The sequence below is a fragment of the Prionailurus viverrinus genome, chromosome B4 (assembly GCF_022837055.1).
Source record: "Prionailurus viverrinus isolate Anna chromosome B4, UM_Priviv_1.0, whole genome shotgun sequence".
Lineage (NCBI taxonomy): Eukaryota > Metazoa > Chordata > Mammalia > Carnivora > Felidae > Prionailurus > Prionailurus viverrinus.
Genome location: NC_062567.1, coordinates 98,744,756 through 98,758,002, shown reverse-complemented (window position 1 = coordinate 98,758,002; position 13,247 = coordinate 98,744,756). Strand labels below are relative to the sequence as shown.

Genomic DNA, 13,247 nt, shown 5'->3' with positions numbered 1-13,247 from the left:
TTTTCTCTCTCTCTCTCTCTTGTAACAGTCTGTTCAAAATCTAAAAGGAATGCTTAAGGCAAGGTTCGGGAGGTTATGTTATGTGGCTGGTGGCCTGAGTGGCTGTCAGAGAGCAGTTGGTTAGAAACAATATTGGACACTGTTGGCAACATGTTGGTTTGTGTGCGTTTTCCTCAAGAAAGACCAAAGGGTTTTATGTCAGTTGCCAGTGCTATTCAAATACATATTTATAATAGTGATTTGAAACAGAGGTGGTGCTAACTTGGATGTTGGAGTTCAGTTCAGAAAACATTTTAGTTTTGTAAATGAAGCAGATGATATCATCGAATTTATGTAAATATGGAAATAAAGTGATATGGAGTAATGGCATAATGATTACTAACTAATTAAGTTGCAATGAAATCCATATTTCCTACAGTGAAGTATTTTATGACGAATATGAGAAATTGTTTCATAGGTAATGGGCCACTGGAGGGCACTATTGGCTTTTATTTAAGCAAGAGAAATAATTACTCCCACAATAAGTCATTATTCTTTCAGATGAGATTCAACATTTCAAAAAGCCAGTTTTTCAGAATTAATATTGCTACTGAGGAATATAATCTCCAGGTTTTCAAACAATCATGTAACTGAGATTGCTTGAAATGTAAAAGTAAATGTTTCAAGACCCTTTATTTCCCAGTTTGGTCATCATAATAAAAACAAACATTAAACATACTTAACACGTAATGAACTATAAATCATACTCTATCATATCATAGATGAGGAAACAGACCCAGAGAGGTTCAACCATTTGTCGCAAGTCTTTAACCACATGTATTTCCCTGCCACTTAAAACACAGTAGTATTTAAAAACAATGATATCTCACAGCAGAATTCCACATATTTAATATCGAAGACAGTCCTCGTATAGAAACTAAGTTATGCTGCTTATCAGTCATATAAAGGAAAGCGATGAAGCTAGAAAACCTAGCTCATTCCTTAGTTGTAACCCTGTGTGAAATATCCAAATGTTTTCAAATTCCGTCCATGATATCGTGCCTTTATTTTCATTAATCTGTCAAGATCGGGTACTACATCAATCTGTCCAATATAATCTTTTACAAGAAAAACAATTTCGTCTACGTTCATGATCATTTGACTCATTAAGAGCCAGCAAGATAATAAACACTGGAAACAAATACCAACAGTCATAAAGGCCCATTTTGCTTTATTTGTAATTGTGGAGAGATGGAAATCTATGGAAATTTTATAAGCGATCACTTTATTTTATCACTACCCCTAGGTACTGCCATCTGCTCTTAAGTTTCTTATAAATGCTGTTTTTATGTTGCTAATATTAGATGAGAATGGAACTGGGAAGCTTGAGCATTTCTCAAAATGAATTCCATTTTTTATTTTTTGCTGGTTATTTACACGACCAGCTTTTTAAAACTCACTGTACTCAGAAACTGAATAAAAGATTCTAAGATTATACATATCTTACAATATACATGTAGGGTATATATACTCAGGATATAGGATTTTGGACACATATATTTTATCGACACACGGTTTACATGTCTCCTACGGCATAGCATACTCTATTTTCCCAGCATCATCTTACACACTCTTACCTTCGGAACGTAGGTGAGGCAATGTCAGGATACTTGGATCCCGGCTGCCTGAGCCCTTGTGTCCCGCAGGCGCTGGCAGAGGTAGGGCTGGATTTGGGGGACCCTGACAGAGAAACGCTCTCTGAATCTGAGACGGCCACTTTTTCCTTTTCCTTGTCTGTTTGGTTGACAGTGACGGGACTCGAGCGCCCTGACCCAATCTTAGTAGGTTCTCTGAGCTTCGAGGTGGTGGCGCCAGCCGACTTGCTGCTGACATTGGAATCAATACTGCTGGTGCTGGACCTGTGGCCGCCTCGGCCGGGGATGCCGCTCGCGCTGGACTTGGAAGGGCGGGGCAGGCTGCGGTACTGCAGGGACGACTTGGAGCTCACGTGCAGCACGCCGTCGTCCTGATTCTGTGAGCCGTCCAGACTGGTTTTCCTCCCGGCGCTGGACTTCCCACCGATGGCAGCCGACTTGGGAATTTTACCCAGTGTTGCCGATCCGCTTGTAATTGTGGCTCCACTGCTCGTGATCATAGTAGATGAGCCTACCCCGCTTGACTTCTTAAATCCAAAAGAGCCGGGAGCAGTAGATCTTCCAATGCCCGAAGGGGGCTTTTTCCCCTCGTCTCCACTGCTTTTTCCTGCATCTGAAGGAGACCTCTGTAGAGATGATCCTTTTAGAGGACTTTTGCCTTTCTCGGAAGCTTTGGCATCATCGGTTTTCCCTAATTAACGAGAAATACACAAATATGCATGCCGGCACGCTTCGATTTCATAATACTCTTTCTCTAAACCATGTGTAAAAAATGTGAACACATCTTTATGTTACTTCAGTACCGAAATATGGATTAATATATTGAGAGGGTTGAGTACAAAGCTATAAAATTATGGCTCTTAGAGGAAATGTGATGAGTGATGGAGATAAAATGGAAACACATATTTTTGCAATTTATTATTGTCTTTTATCTCACAATTCTCTTCTTTTATCAGGATGGCACTTAATCTTATCAAGCTAAGTGCCAGAAAAAGAATTCACTTGAATATATATAAGATTATTATATTTAGAGTACCCTGGTACATCACTAATCCAGGTGGCATTATTTAAAATTGGGCACCGTTTCCTTTTTTTCTTTCTTCTAACTTTATTTATTTATTTTGAGAGAGAGAGAGAGAGAGAGAGAGAGAGAGAGAGAGAGAGAGAGAACATGAACAGGGGAGGAGCAGAGAAAGGGAGAGAGAGAATCCCAACCAGACTCTGTGCTCCTAGCACAGAGCCTGATGTGGGGCTTGAACCCACAAACTATGAGATCATGACCTGAGCAGAAATCAAGAGTCGGACACTTAACCAACTAAGTGCCCATAAAATTAGGCACCATTTTAAAAACAGGGAGAGAATCTTAAAAAAAAGAAAAGAAGGATGGTAAAATTTGGCAGAATTCTTTCACTCTCTTCTTTCATAAAGTGTAATTCACAAATGATGTTTCAAATCTCCAGAATTCCAACCCATTAGATTAGTGTGATTGTTCTTGCCTCTCAGTGGTGGTAGTAAAAATTAGAGGTATGCTTACCATAAATATTCCCAACTTTCATAAGGAAGTCAGAAAGAATGCAATCTTGTTTTTATTAGGCAGACTTCTTTTATTTGCACACGAACAGAAATGACAGCGGCAGAATAGACACTCAATAGCCCCAAATTATGATGGTGCTCTCTAGAGAATGCCAAATTGTTGTATTCATGTGGACTTCTATGGTAAAGCATGTGAAATTTACATAGGAAAAAAATAACTATACAGAGAAGAATAGGATTTAATTAAAAAATAAAGCTATCATTAAAGAGAACCAAGACTGAATGGAAGCTATAAATTAAAACCTTTTTGCATAACAGCTGTGAAATGACAAGCCTACCAGGGGTCTTGAGTGCACTTGTTCCAGCTTTCTGCCTCGATGACGCTCCCCCTTGGGCAGACATGCCTCTTCTCCAGGAACCTGTCTGGGAGATGGACAGGGAGGCTTTCTGCCCTGTCTTCTCGGGGTCTTCAGGAAGTCCTGAGGAAATAGCCTTCCACTTGCTGCCACTATCCCCATGGCTGTCGAGGTCCTCTTCTGTTTTCTTCAGCTCCTCGGTAGCATCCCATGTCTCATCTGTTGTAGAACGTTTCTCTGAATCTGTCTTCAGCTATGAGGAAAATATTACAAAGAAACTTTGTGCAGAAAAATCTATGAAGTGTGAATAGGCATTGCAATGTACTTTCAGATAACTGGTTAAAAAAAAAAGCAGCACTGATTTATATTTCAAAAGAATCCCAGAGACTCCTATTTTTATCTCTGCCTTCTTAATTTAAGTTTCATTAATTTTAGTCACATAATTCTCACTTGCACATATTAGAGAATGTCGGAATAAATATGTGCAGAAAACCCCAATTACATACTCCAGAGAGGAAGAAATTTTCTATGTCAAATCTAACAAGGAAAAGTAAGACAAGATAAAACTTAATTATCTAATATCCATTCTTGATTTACGATTCTCAAGAGATGTAGTAATTTATTTCAGAGATCAATACAAAATTAATGAAGAACTATTTAAAGTTAGACTATTAAAATATTTTTTGAGTTAAAAAATATCAATATTACAAAAACAGATATGGTAAAAACAAGTCTTTCTGGGTTGGCTTATAATCAATAGAAAAAAATACATATACACAAGCTGCTTCATTTTATGCAATTATTTCAGATTAAGGGGTCATGCTATATATATATATATATATATATATATATATATATATATATATATATATATTTAATTTTATTTTAGAGACAGAGAGAAAGACAATGTGAATGGGGGAGGGGTGCATAGAGGAGAGAGAGAGAGAGAGAGAGAGAGAGAGAGAGAGAGAATCTTAAGCAGACTCCATGCTCAGCATGCAGCCTGATGTGGAACTCGATCTCACCACCATGAGATCATGACCTGAGCCAAAATCAAGAGTTGGAGGCTTAACCAACTGAGCCACACAGGTACCCCTGTGCTACATTTTAATCCAATATAAATAGTTGGGGGGGGCGGTTGGGGAGAAACCGGCAGAAGCACTGGAAAAAGAAAGAAGGCAATTCTCACCTGTGTGTTCTTCCTGGAAGGGACAGTGATGTTAGAGTAAGAGCTGACTGAGGATGTCGTATTCAAGTCATCTGTGCTGATATTATCGAGGGTGTCACTGAGACCACTGCTCACAGAGCTGCTGTCATCCCAGCTAAAGGCAAGACACACAGCAGCAATGAACTAAACACAGGATGCATAAGGAAGTCACCTATATTTCCATCTAACACTTATCATGTCTTGGAAGGATGATCCTCATTTTTTAAATCTCATGATGAAAAGTTATTGACTTTCCATTTTTGGAGAATCATATTAAATAAGAATTGAACCTCATCTGATATATGCAAAGAATCAGCGCAGATCTGGCCTCCAAGGGAGTGTCTCTAGAATGAATGAAAACACCACTACAAATACAGCATGGTATTAGGAAAGAATAAAATTAACAATGACTTTTTTTCCCCTGGAAAAAGCAACATTGCATATAAGAATTTGTTCTTTGTTCTGAAAATTAAAAAAAAAAAAAGAACTGTGCTTTAGTTAGGAATCAAAGTAATTCTTCATTCTTCCTCCTACCTTAGTAACTACTTCTAATGATTCACCAACTTTTGAGCATTGAGTTTCACTTCTAGCATATCATTACTCCTGCCATACCTCACAATTTCTGGCCTGGACAAGAGACAATACCCTCTTATCTGGCCTTCCTGCCTTTGGTCTTTCTCAATACAATTTCATTGATAAATTTGGGTCAATGATCAAAAATGATCAAAAATGATCAAAAATTCACATCTGGCCATGTCACCCCTCCTCTTCACAGACTTCTCTTTACCAAAGCCATAGATTCCAAAAGAAAATGCACCTGCCACACAGGATGGACAAAGCAATCCATTGGGGTGTAAGAAAAATATCTGAAATTCTGAATACATTTGTTTTTAATCTAAAGAAGAAAACAATCACATAAGCTATATTAATATTCATGTGCAGGCTAACAGGTGCAACCTCATTTAGTCAATGTGCCAGATGATGCAGAAGTAATGTAGGATAAGCAGGGTAACTTGAATGAGAAGAGCAGCTCCACAGTTCCAAGGAGTGGGACATGGTTCTCTTCTTTATTGTCTGTTTCTCAGTCTATTGTGATGTATTGCTGCTTACCTGTGCTCTGTTAAACAAAGTCAGCCACATGGGATACATATGTTAGAGGCAGACAAAAGTTAAGTCTCATTAAATGACAAGTTGCTTTCAAAACCTTCTACAAGTAATCCATATATTAAGAGAATATCCTTTTTAAAGTTTTATTTATTTATTTACTTATTTAGAGGTCAAGCCGGGGAGGGGCAGAGAGAGAAGAAGAGAGAATTCCACACAGGCTCCGTGCTCAGTGCAGAGCCTAACACGGGGTTCCAGCTCACGAACCACGAACCTGAGCTGAAATCAAAAGTTGGACACTTAACCGACTGAGCCATCCAGGTGCCCCAAGAGAATATCCTTAATGAAAGCATAAGCAAACCACAGAGGAACTGATACTTTTCCTACTTTGGTATACACACTGTTAATGATGATCCCGCCCCTGCTGTATTTTGTTTGCAATATTAGCTACTGATAGCATAAAGCATCATGATTACCAAAGATATTTATAAGGCAGATTGTTATCAATGACCGTATTTTAATTGAGATATAATTGACATGCAACCTTATATCACTTTTAGGTATACAAATAATGATTTGATATAGGTATATTTTGCAAAATGATTACCACCATAGGTTTAGGGCATATCCATCACCACACTGTTACAAATTTTTGTCTTGTGATGAGAACTTTTTAAGATTTACTCTCCAGGCAACTTATATATATGTCTATTTATTTATTTTGAGAAAGAGAGAGAGAGAGCACAAGCAGGAAGGGGCAGCAAGAAAGGGAGAGAGAGAATTGCAAGCAGGCTCTATGCTGTGAGTGTGGAGACTGACATGGGGCTCCATCTCACAAACCATGAGATCATGACCTGATCCTAAACCAAGAGTTGGATGCTCCACCAACTGAGCCACCCAGGTGTGTCCAGAATCAGTATTTCTATTAATAGCCTCTTCCACTGTCAATCTTAGCATCAGTGACTATAAAGTCAAATGCCACAACTCTTATGGTAATCATAAACATCACTTATATTTTACAACCATGTAAAATCTCAAATGAACACAATAGCTTGGTGGTTTAGATGATATAAGTGACAGAATCCCAAACAATATAAAAAACATTGCAATCTAGAAATAGAAAAGTAGGGGCACCTGGGTGGCTCAGTTGGTTAAGTGTCCGACTTTGGCTCAGGTCATGATCTCATGGTTCGTGAGTTGGAGCCTGGCGTCAGGCTCTGTGAGGACAGCTCAGAGCCTGGAGCCCGCATCAGATTCCGTGACTCTCTCTCTCTGCCCCTCCCCTGCTCATGCTCTGTCTGTCTGTCTCTCTCAAAAATAAATAAACATTAAGAAGCATTAAAAAAAAAAATTCTCTTTTTCCCTTTCTTCGACCCCTCCCCTGCTCACACTGCCTCTCTCTCAAAAAAAAAAAGTATAGTAAAATATATCTAATTAATAAGTTAAATATCATAGATCATTATAAGAACATAAAGAAAAATTTTCCAAATTTAGCTTAGTGTAATAAAAAGACAAATAGAGTCATAAAATTAAAGTCTTTATGTTATACACCTAAAATTCATATAACTCTACATGTCAATTATGCCCAATAAAAAAATTAAAGTCTTTCATGTGAGTCTTCTTTAGAGGGTCACAGCTAGTATGTTCACTTGTTATTCTGACTTTACTAGCTCATAGTGTTGTGTGAGAAGCAAATGAATCACTTCCATAAACTATTTTATAATACCTTATACTTTTCCATCTCTTCCAAGATTTCAAATTCTGCAATCACATTTTTTGACCACAATATTCCATATTTCCAGCAAGCTAAAATCTGATTCCTAATTTTTATGTCAACTTTATAGAGAGTTCCTCTTACGCATTTTTACCAGCCTTCTTGTGTTGTTGTTTTTTTTTTTAATTTTAGTGAGCTCTTTACCAAGCGATGCAAGATGCAAAGGTGCTGAAGCAAAAGGAACACTAAAATAATAGTGCAACCATTACTCTTCTAGTTCTTGCCACCCTCATAGTCTTCCATATCTGTCTTGACTTTATATTACTTAAATATGTTTTCTCCATTCTTTTTTTTGAAAAATACAAGAAAGTCAGCTAATTATAATGACTAATATAATATGTATTTTATTATATACAATACATTTGATTATATAAAATAAATCATTGTTATGATTTCTCAGGGCTACTTCGAAATTCTGTTTTATCGTAAAGTAACTTTCCTGTAGTTTGGAGGAAGATGGCAGCAAAGTAGGAGGACCCTAGGCTCACCTTGATCCCTGAATACAGCTAGATAACTACCAAATCATGCTAACTACCCCAGAAAATGACCTGAAGACTGACAGAGCAAACTCTACAACTAAAGGCAGAGAAGAGGCCTCATCAATGAAGGTAGAAAGTGCAGAGACATGAGAGAAATCAATTATAGCCACTGTGGTGGGAAGGGAGCGCAGTCACAGAGAAGTGGGAGAGACAGAGTAGCACACAGGTGTGTGCACAGGAAAGACAATTCCCCATAACAATTGGCTTGGAAGGCAAGAGGGGCTGAATTTCAGGAGTTCTTGCAACCAGCAGGGCTGAGAGCCTAGAGTTTTAAAGGTCAGTGGGCTTGCCTCAGGGAGAACCCAGAGGGCACTGCACTGCTCTTATTGAGAGGGGAGGGCACACAGCCTGGGGCCATATAGCTTGGAAACAGCAATCTGAAGAGTGCCTGGGGGCACACAGCGTGGAGGTCATTTGCTCTTCTTGGAGTGTGTCCCAGAGAGACAGCATTCATGGAGAGACCCTTTCAGGAGCAAAGGAACTAGCTAGCACCATTTCCTTTTCCTGCTCCTCTGCACAAGCACAGAGCCACCTGTGGAAACCAGTGCAGTGTCCACACTTGCTACCTAACTTCCATACACCAAGCCCCTCTCCCCAGTCCAACTCCCCTGCTCGGTGGAACCACCCCTCACAGTTACACTTGTCTCTGTCCCAACGTGGAAGGCCCCTCTCTCAGAAGACTGGCTGAAACACCTTTCCATACTGTGCCTTTCAACCCTGGAGTTTCGCAGAGCCTCAGTTCCGGCAACAGTGGCAATAGGTCTCCAGCAATAAACAAAGAAAAACTCTGCAGATGACTGGTCTGAAGGATAAAGTGGCAAGGACATAACAGCAGGGTGCACACAGCACACATTCGAGACACCCCCTAAAGCAACAGGCCCTGAGAGACAGAGAACATCATACTGCAGGGCAATAGAGGACCTCTTCTTCATAAAGCCATTATCTTTATTAGCAGGAGACTAGCTGATACTTCTAACACACAGAAGTAGGAAGAGACTTAGATAAAATCAGTAGACAGAGGAATTTGCTCCAAATGAAAAAACAGAACAAAGCCGTGGCCAGAGATTTAAGTGAAACAGATATAAGGAACATGCCTGATAGAGAATTTAAAGTAATGTTCATAAAGATACTCGATGGGCTTGAGAAAAAGAGTAAAAGGCATCAGTGAAACCATTAAACACAGAAATAAGGAACAACAGCAGAGATACAGGGCTCAATAAGTGAAATCAAAATTAATGATGGAATGAACAGCAGGCTGGAAGAAGCAAAGGAATGAATCAGTAACCTAGAAGAGAGTGATGGAAAGTAATCAAGCTGAACAAAAGAGAGGAAAAAGAATTATGCAAAATGAGAATAGACTTAGAGAATTCAGTGACTCCAACAAATATAATAACATTTGTATTGTAGGAGTCCCGAACGAAGAGAAAGGGGGCAGAAAATTTATTTGTAGAAGTAATAGCTGAAAATTTCCCTAATCTGGGGAAGGAAGCAGATGTCCAAATTGAGGAGGCACAGAAAGAACCCACAACAAAATCAACAAAAGCAGGTCTACACCAAGACATATTGTAATTAAAATGGCAAAATGTAGTGATTAAGAAAACTCCTTAAAAGCAGAAAGAAAAAGGAAGACAGTTACCTGCAAGGAAAATCTCCTAAGGCTACAAGCATATTTTTCAACAGAAACTTTCCAAGCCAGAAGAGACTAGCATTATAGATTCAAAGTGCTGAATGGGAAAAATCTGAAGCCAAGAATACTCTACCCAGCAAGGCTGTAATTCAGAATAGAAGGAGAGATAAGTAGTTTCCCAGACAAATAAAAACTAAAGGAGTTCATGATCACGAAACCAGCCTTGCAAGAAATACTAAAGGGGACACTGTCAGTGGAAAGGAAAGACCAAAAATGACAGTATGAAAGTAGGAAACACAAAAGCAGTAAAAATGAATATTTCTATAAAAACACAGTCAAGGAACTCACAAAATGAAAAGGATGCAAAATATAATGCCATGTACCTTAAACATGGGTTCAAACTTAAATGGCCATCAACTTAATAAAGGCTGCTATATGCGGGAGATGTAACATATAAACCTACTAGTAACCACAAATTAAAAACCACTAAGAAATATGCAAAAAATAAAGAGAAAGAAATCCAAATACATCACTAAAGAAAACCAGCAAACCATGAAAGAGAGCAAGAGAAGAAAGGATCAGGGGCGCCTGGGTGGCGCAGTCGGTTAAGCGTCCGACTTCAGCCAGGTCACGATCTCGCGGCCCGTGAGTTCGAGCCCCGCGTCGGGCTCTGGGCTGATGGCTCAGAGCCTGGAGCCTGTTTCCGATTCTGTGTCTCCCTCTCTCTCTGCCCCTCCCCCGTTCATGCTCTGTCTCTCTCTGTCCCAAAAATAAATAAACGTTGAAAAAAGAGAAGAAAGGATCAGAGAAAATCTTCAGAAATAACCACAAACAAGTAATAAAATGGCAATAAGCACACATCTATCAATAATCATTTTGAATATAATGAACTAAATGCTCCAGTCAAAAGATACTGGGTGACAGAATGGATAAAGAAAACAAGGCCCATCTATATGCTGCCGACAAGAGACTTGTTTTAGAGCTAAAGATACCTGCCTATTTAAAGTGAGGGGATGGAGAAATATTTGACATGCAAATGGATGTCAAAAAAAAATAGAACAGCAATACTTCCATTGGACAAACAAGACCTTAAAAAAAGACTGTAACAAGAGACAAAGAAGGGCACAATAGAATAGTAAAGGGGACAAGCCAACAAGAAGATATAACAACATAAATCCAATATTTATACACCCAATATGAAAGCACCTAAATACATAAATCAGTTAATAACAAACATAAAGGAAATAATTGACAATAAAACAATAATAGTATTGTATGGGACTTTAACACCCCATTCACATCTATGGACAGTTCATCTAAAAAGAAAATCAACAAGGAAACAATGGCTTTGAATGACACATTGGATGGACCCTATAGATTTAACAGAAATATGTAGAACATTCCACCCTAAAATTGCAGAATCCACATTCTTTTCAAGTGCACATGGAATATTCTCCAGAATAGATCAGATATTAGTCCACAAAACAAGTCTCAACAAATTCAAGAAGACTGAAGTCATACAATGCATCTTTTTTTTAACATAACTCCATGAAACTAGAAATCAATCACAAGAAAAAATCTGGAAAGACAAAAATACATGGAGTTTAAACAACATGCTACTAAGCAATGAATAGGGCAATCGGGAAATAAAAGAAGAAACAAAAAGAACATGGAAACAAATGAAAATGAAAGGTTTTAGACAACAGTCTAAAACCTTTGGGATGCAGCAAAAGCAATTCTAAGAGGGAAGTTTATAGCAACACAGGTCTACCTCCTGAGGCAAGAAAAATCTGAAATAAACAACTTAATCTTACACCTAAAGGAGCTAGAAAAAGAACAACAAAAAAAAGCTAAAACCATCAGAAGTAAGGAAATAAGAGAGATTAGAACAGAAATAAATGATATAGAAAGTAAAAAACTCAATAGAACACATCAATGAAACTGGAAGGTGGTTCTTTGAAAAAAGAAATCAATAAAACTGATAAACGTCTAGCAAGATTTATCAAGAAAAAAAGACAAAGGATCTAAATAAATAAAATTACAAATTAGAAAGAAGAAATAACAATCAACACTACAGAAATACAAATAATTTTAAGTGAGTATTATGAAAACCTATATGCCAACAAATTGGACAAGCTAGATGAAATGGATAAATTCCTAGGGACATATAAACTACCAAAACCGAAACAGGAAGAAATAGAAAATTTGAACAGACCAATTGCCAGCAATGAAATTGTACCAGTAATAAAAAAAAAAAAAAAAAGTTCTAATAAAAAGAGTCCATGACCAGATGGCTTCATAGGCAAATTCTACTGAACACTTTAAATAAGAGTTAACACCTACTCTTCTCAAACTATTCCAAAAAATAGAAAAGGAAGGAAAACTTTTAAATTCATTCTATGAGGTCAGCATTAACCTGATAACAAAACCAGATAAAGACACCACAAAAAAAAAAAAAAAAAAAAAAAAAAGAATTGAACTACAGGCCAATATTTCTTTTTTTAAAGAAATATTTAAGAAATTCCCCTCAGGGAAGGGGCAGAAAGAGAGGGAGAGAGAGAATACCAAGCAGGCTCCATGCTGTCAGGAAAAAGCCTGACTTAGGGCTTGATCTATGAACTATGAGATCATGACCTGAGCTGATATCAAGAGTCAGATGCCTAATCAACTGAGCCACTCAGGCATACAGGCCAATATTTCTGATGAATATAGATACAAAAATTATCAAAAAAAATACCAGCAAACCAAATCCAAGAATAAATTTAAAAAATAATTCACCACTATCAAGAGGGATTTATTCCTGGGTTGCAAAGGTGGTTCAATATTGGCAAATCAATCATTGTGATACATCACACTAATAAGAGAAAGGATAAGACCCATATGATCATTTTAATAGATGCAGAAAAAGCATTTGACAAACTATCCATTCATGATAAAAACCGTCAACAAAGTAGGTTTAAAGGGGACATACCTCAACATAATAAAGGCCATATATGAAAATCCACAATTAACACCATACTCAATGGGGGGAAAACTGAGAGCTTTTCTCCTGAGGTCAGGAACAAGACATGTTGTCTCTCACTACTTTCATTCAACATAGTCCTGGAAGTCCTAGCCACAACAAGCAGGAAACGGAAAGAAATAAAAGGAATTCACATCGGTAGGAAGAAGTAAAACTTGCACTATTTACAAATGACATCATACTATATACTGGAAACCTAAAAGACTACCAAGAAACTGCCAGAACTGATAAACAAATTCAGTAAAGTCACAGGATACAAAATCAATGTACAGAAATCTGTTGCATTTCTATACACCAATAATGAAGCAGAAAGAGAAAATAAGAAAACAATCTGATTTACAATTGCACCAAAAATAGTAAGATACCTAGAATAGACGTAATGAAAGAGGTGAAAGACCTGTACTCTGAAAACTATAAAACACTGGGAAAAAAACTGAAGATGACACAAAGA

At 37.8% G+C, this 13,247-nt stretch overlaps 1 protein-coding gene across 3 annotated transcripts in view; it reads right to left on the bottom strand.

Moving 5' to 3' along the window:
* The window catches only part of NAV3 (neuron navigator 3), a 591,913-nt gene that overhangs the window by 87,765 nt on the left and 490,901 nt on the right, over positions 1-13,247 (bottom strand). For all 3 annotated transcript variants that reach the window (XM_047867359.1, XM_047867357.1, XM_047867358.1), the window contains exons 13-15: positions 4,713-4,845; positions 3,506-3,776; positions 1,617-2,325 (exon numbers count right to left, since the gene is read on the bottom strand). In XM_047867359.1, the coding sequence (XP_047723315.1) occupies positions 1,617-2,325; positions 3,506-3,776; positions 4,713-4,845 (1,113 nt within the window). The remainder of the gene's footprint in view (positions 1-1,616; positions 2,326-3,505; positions 3,777-4,712; positions 4,846-13,247) is intronic.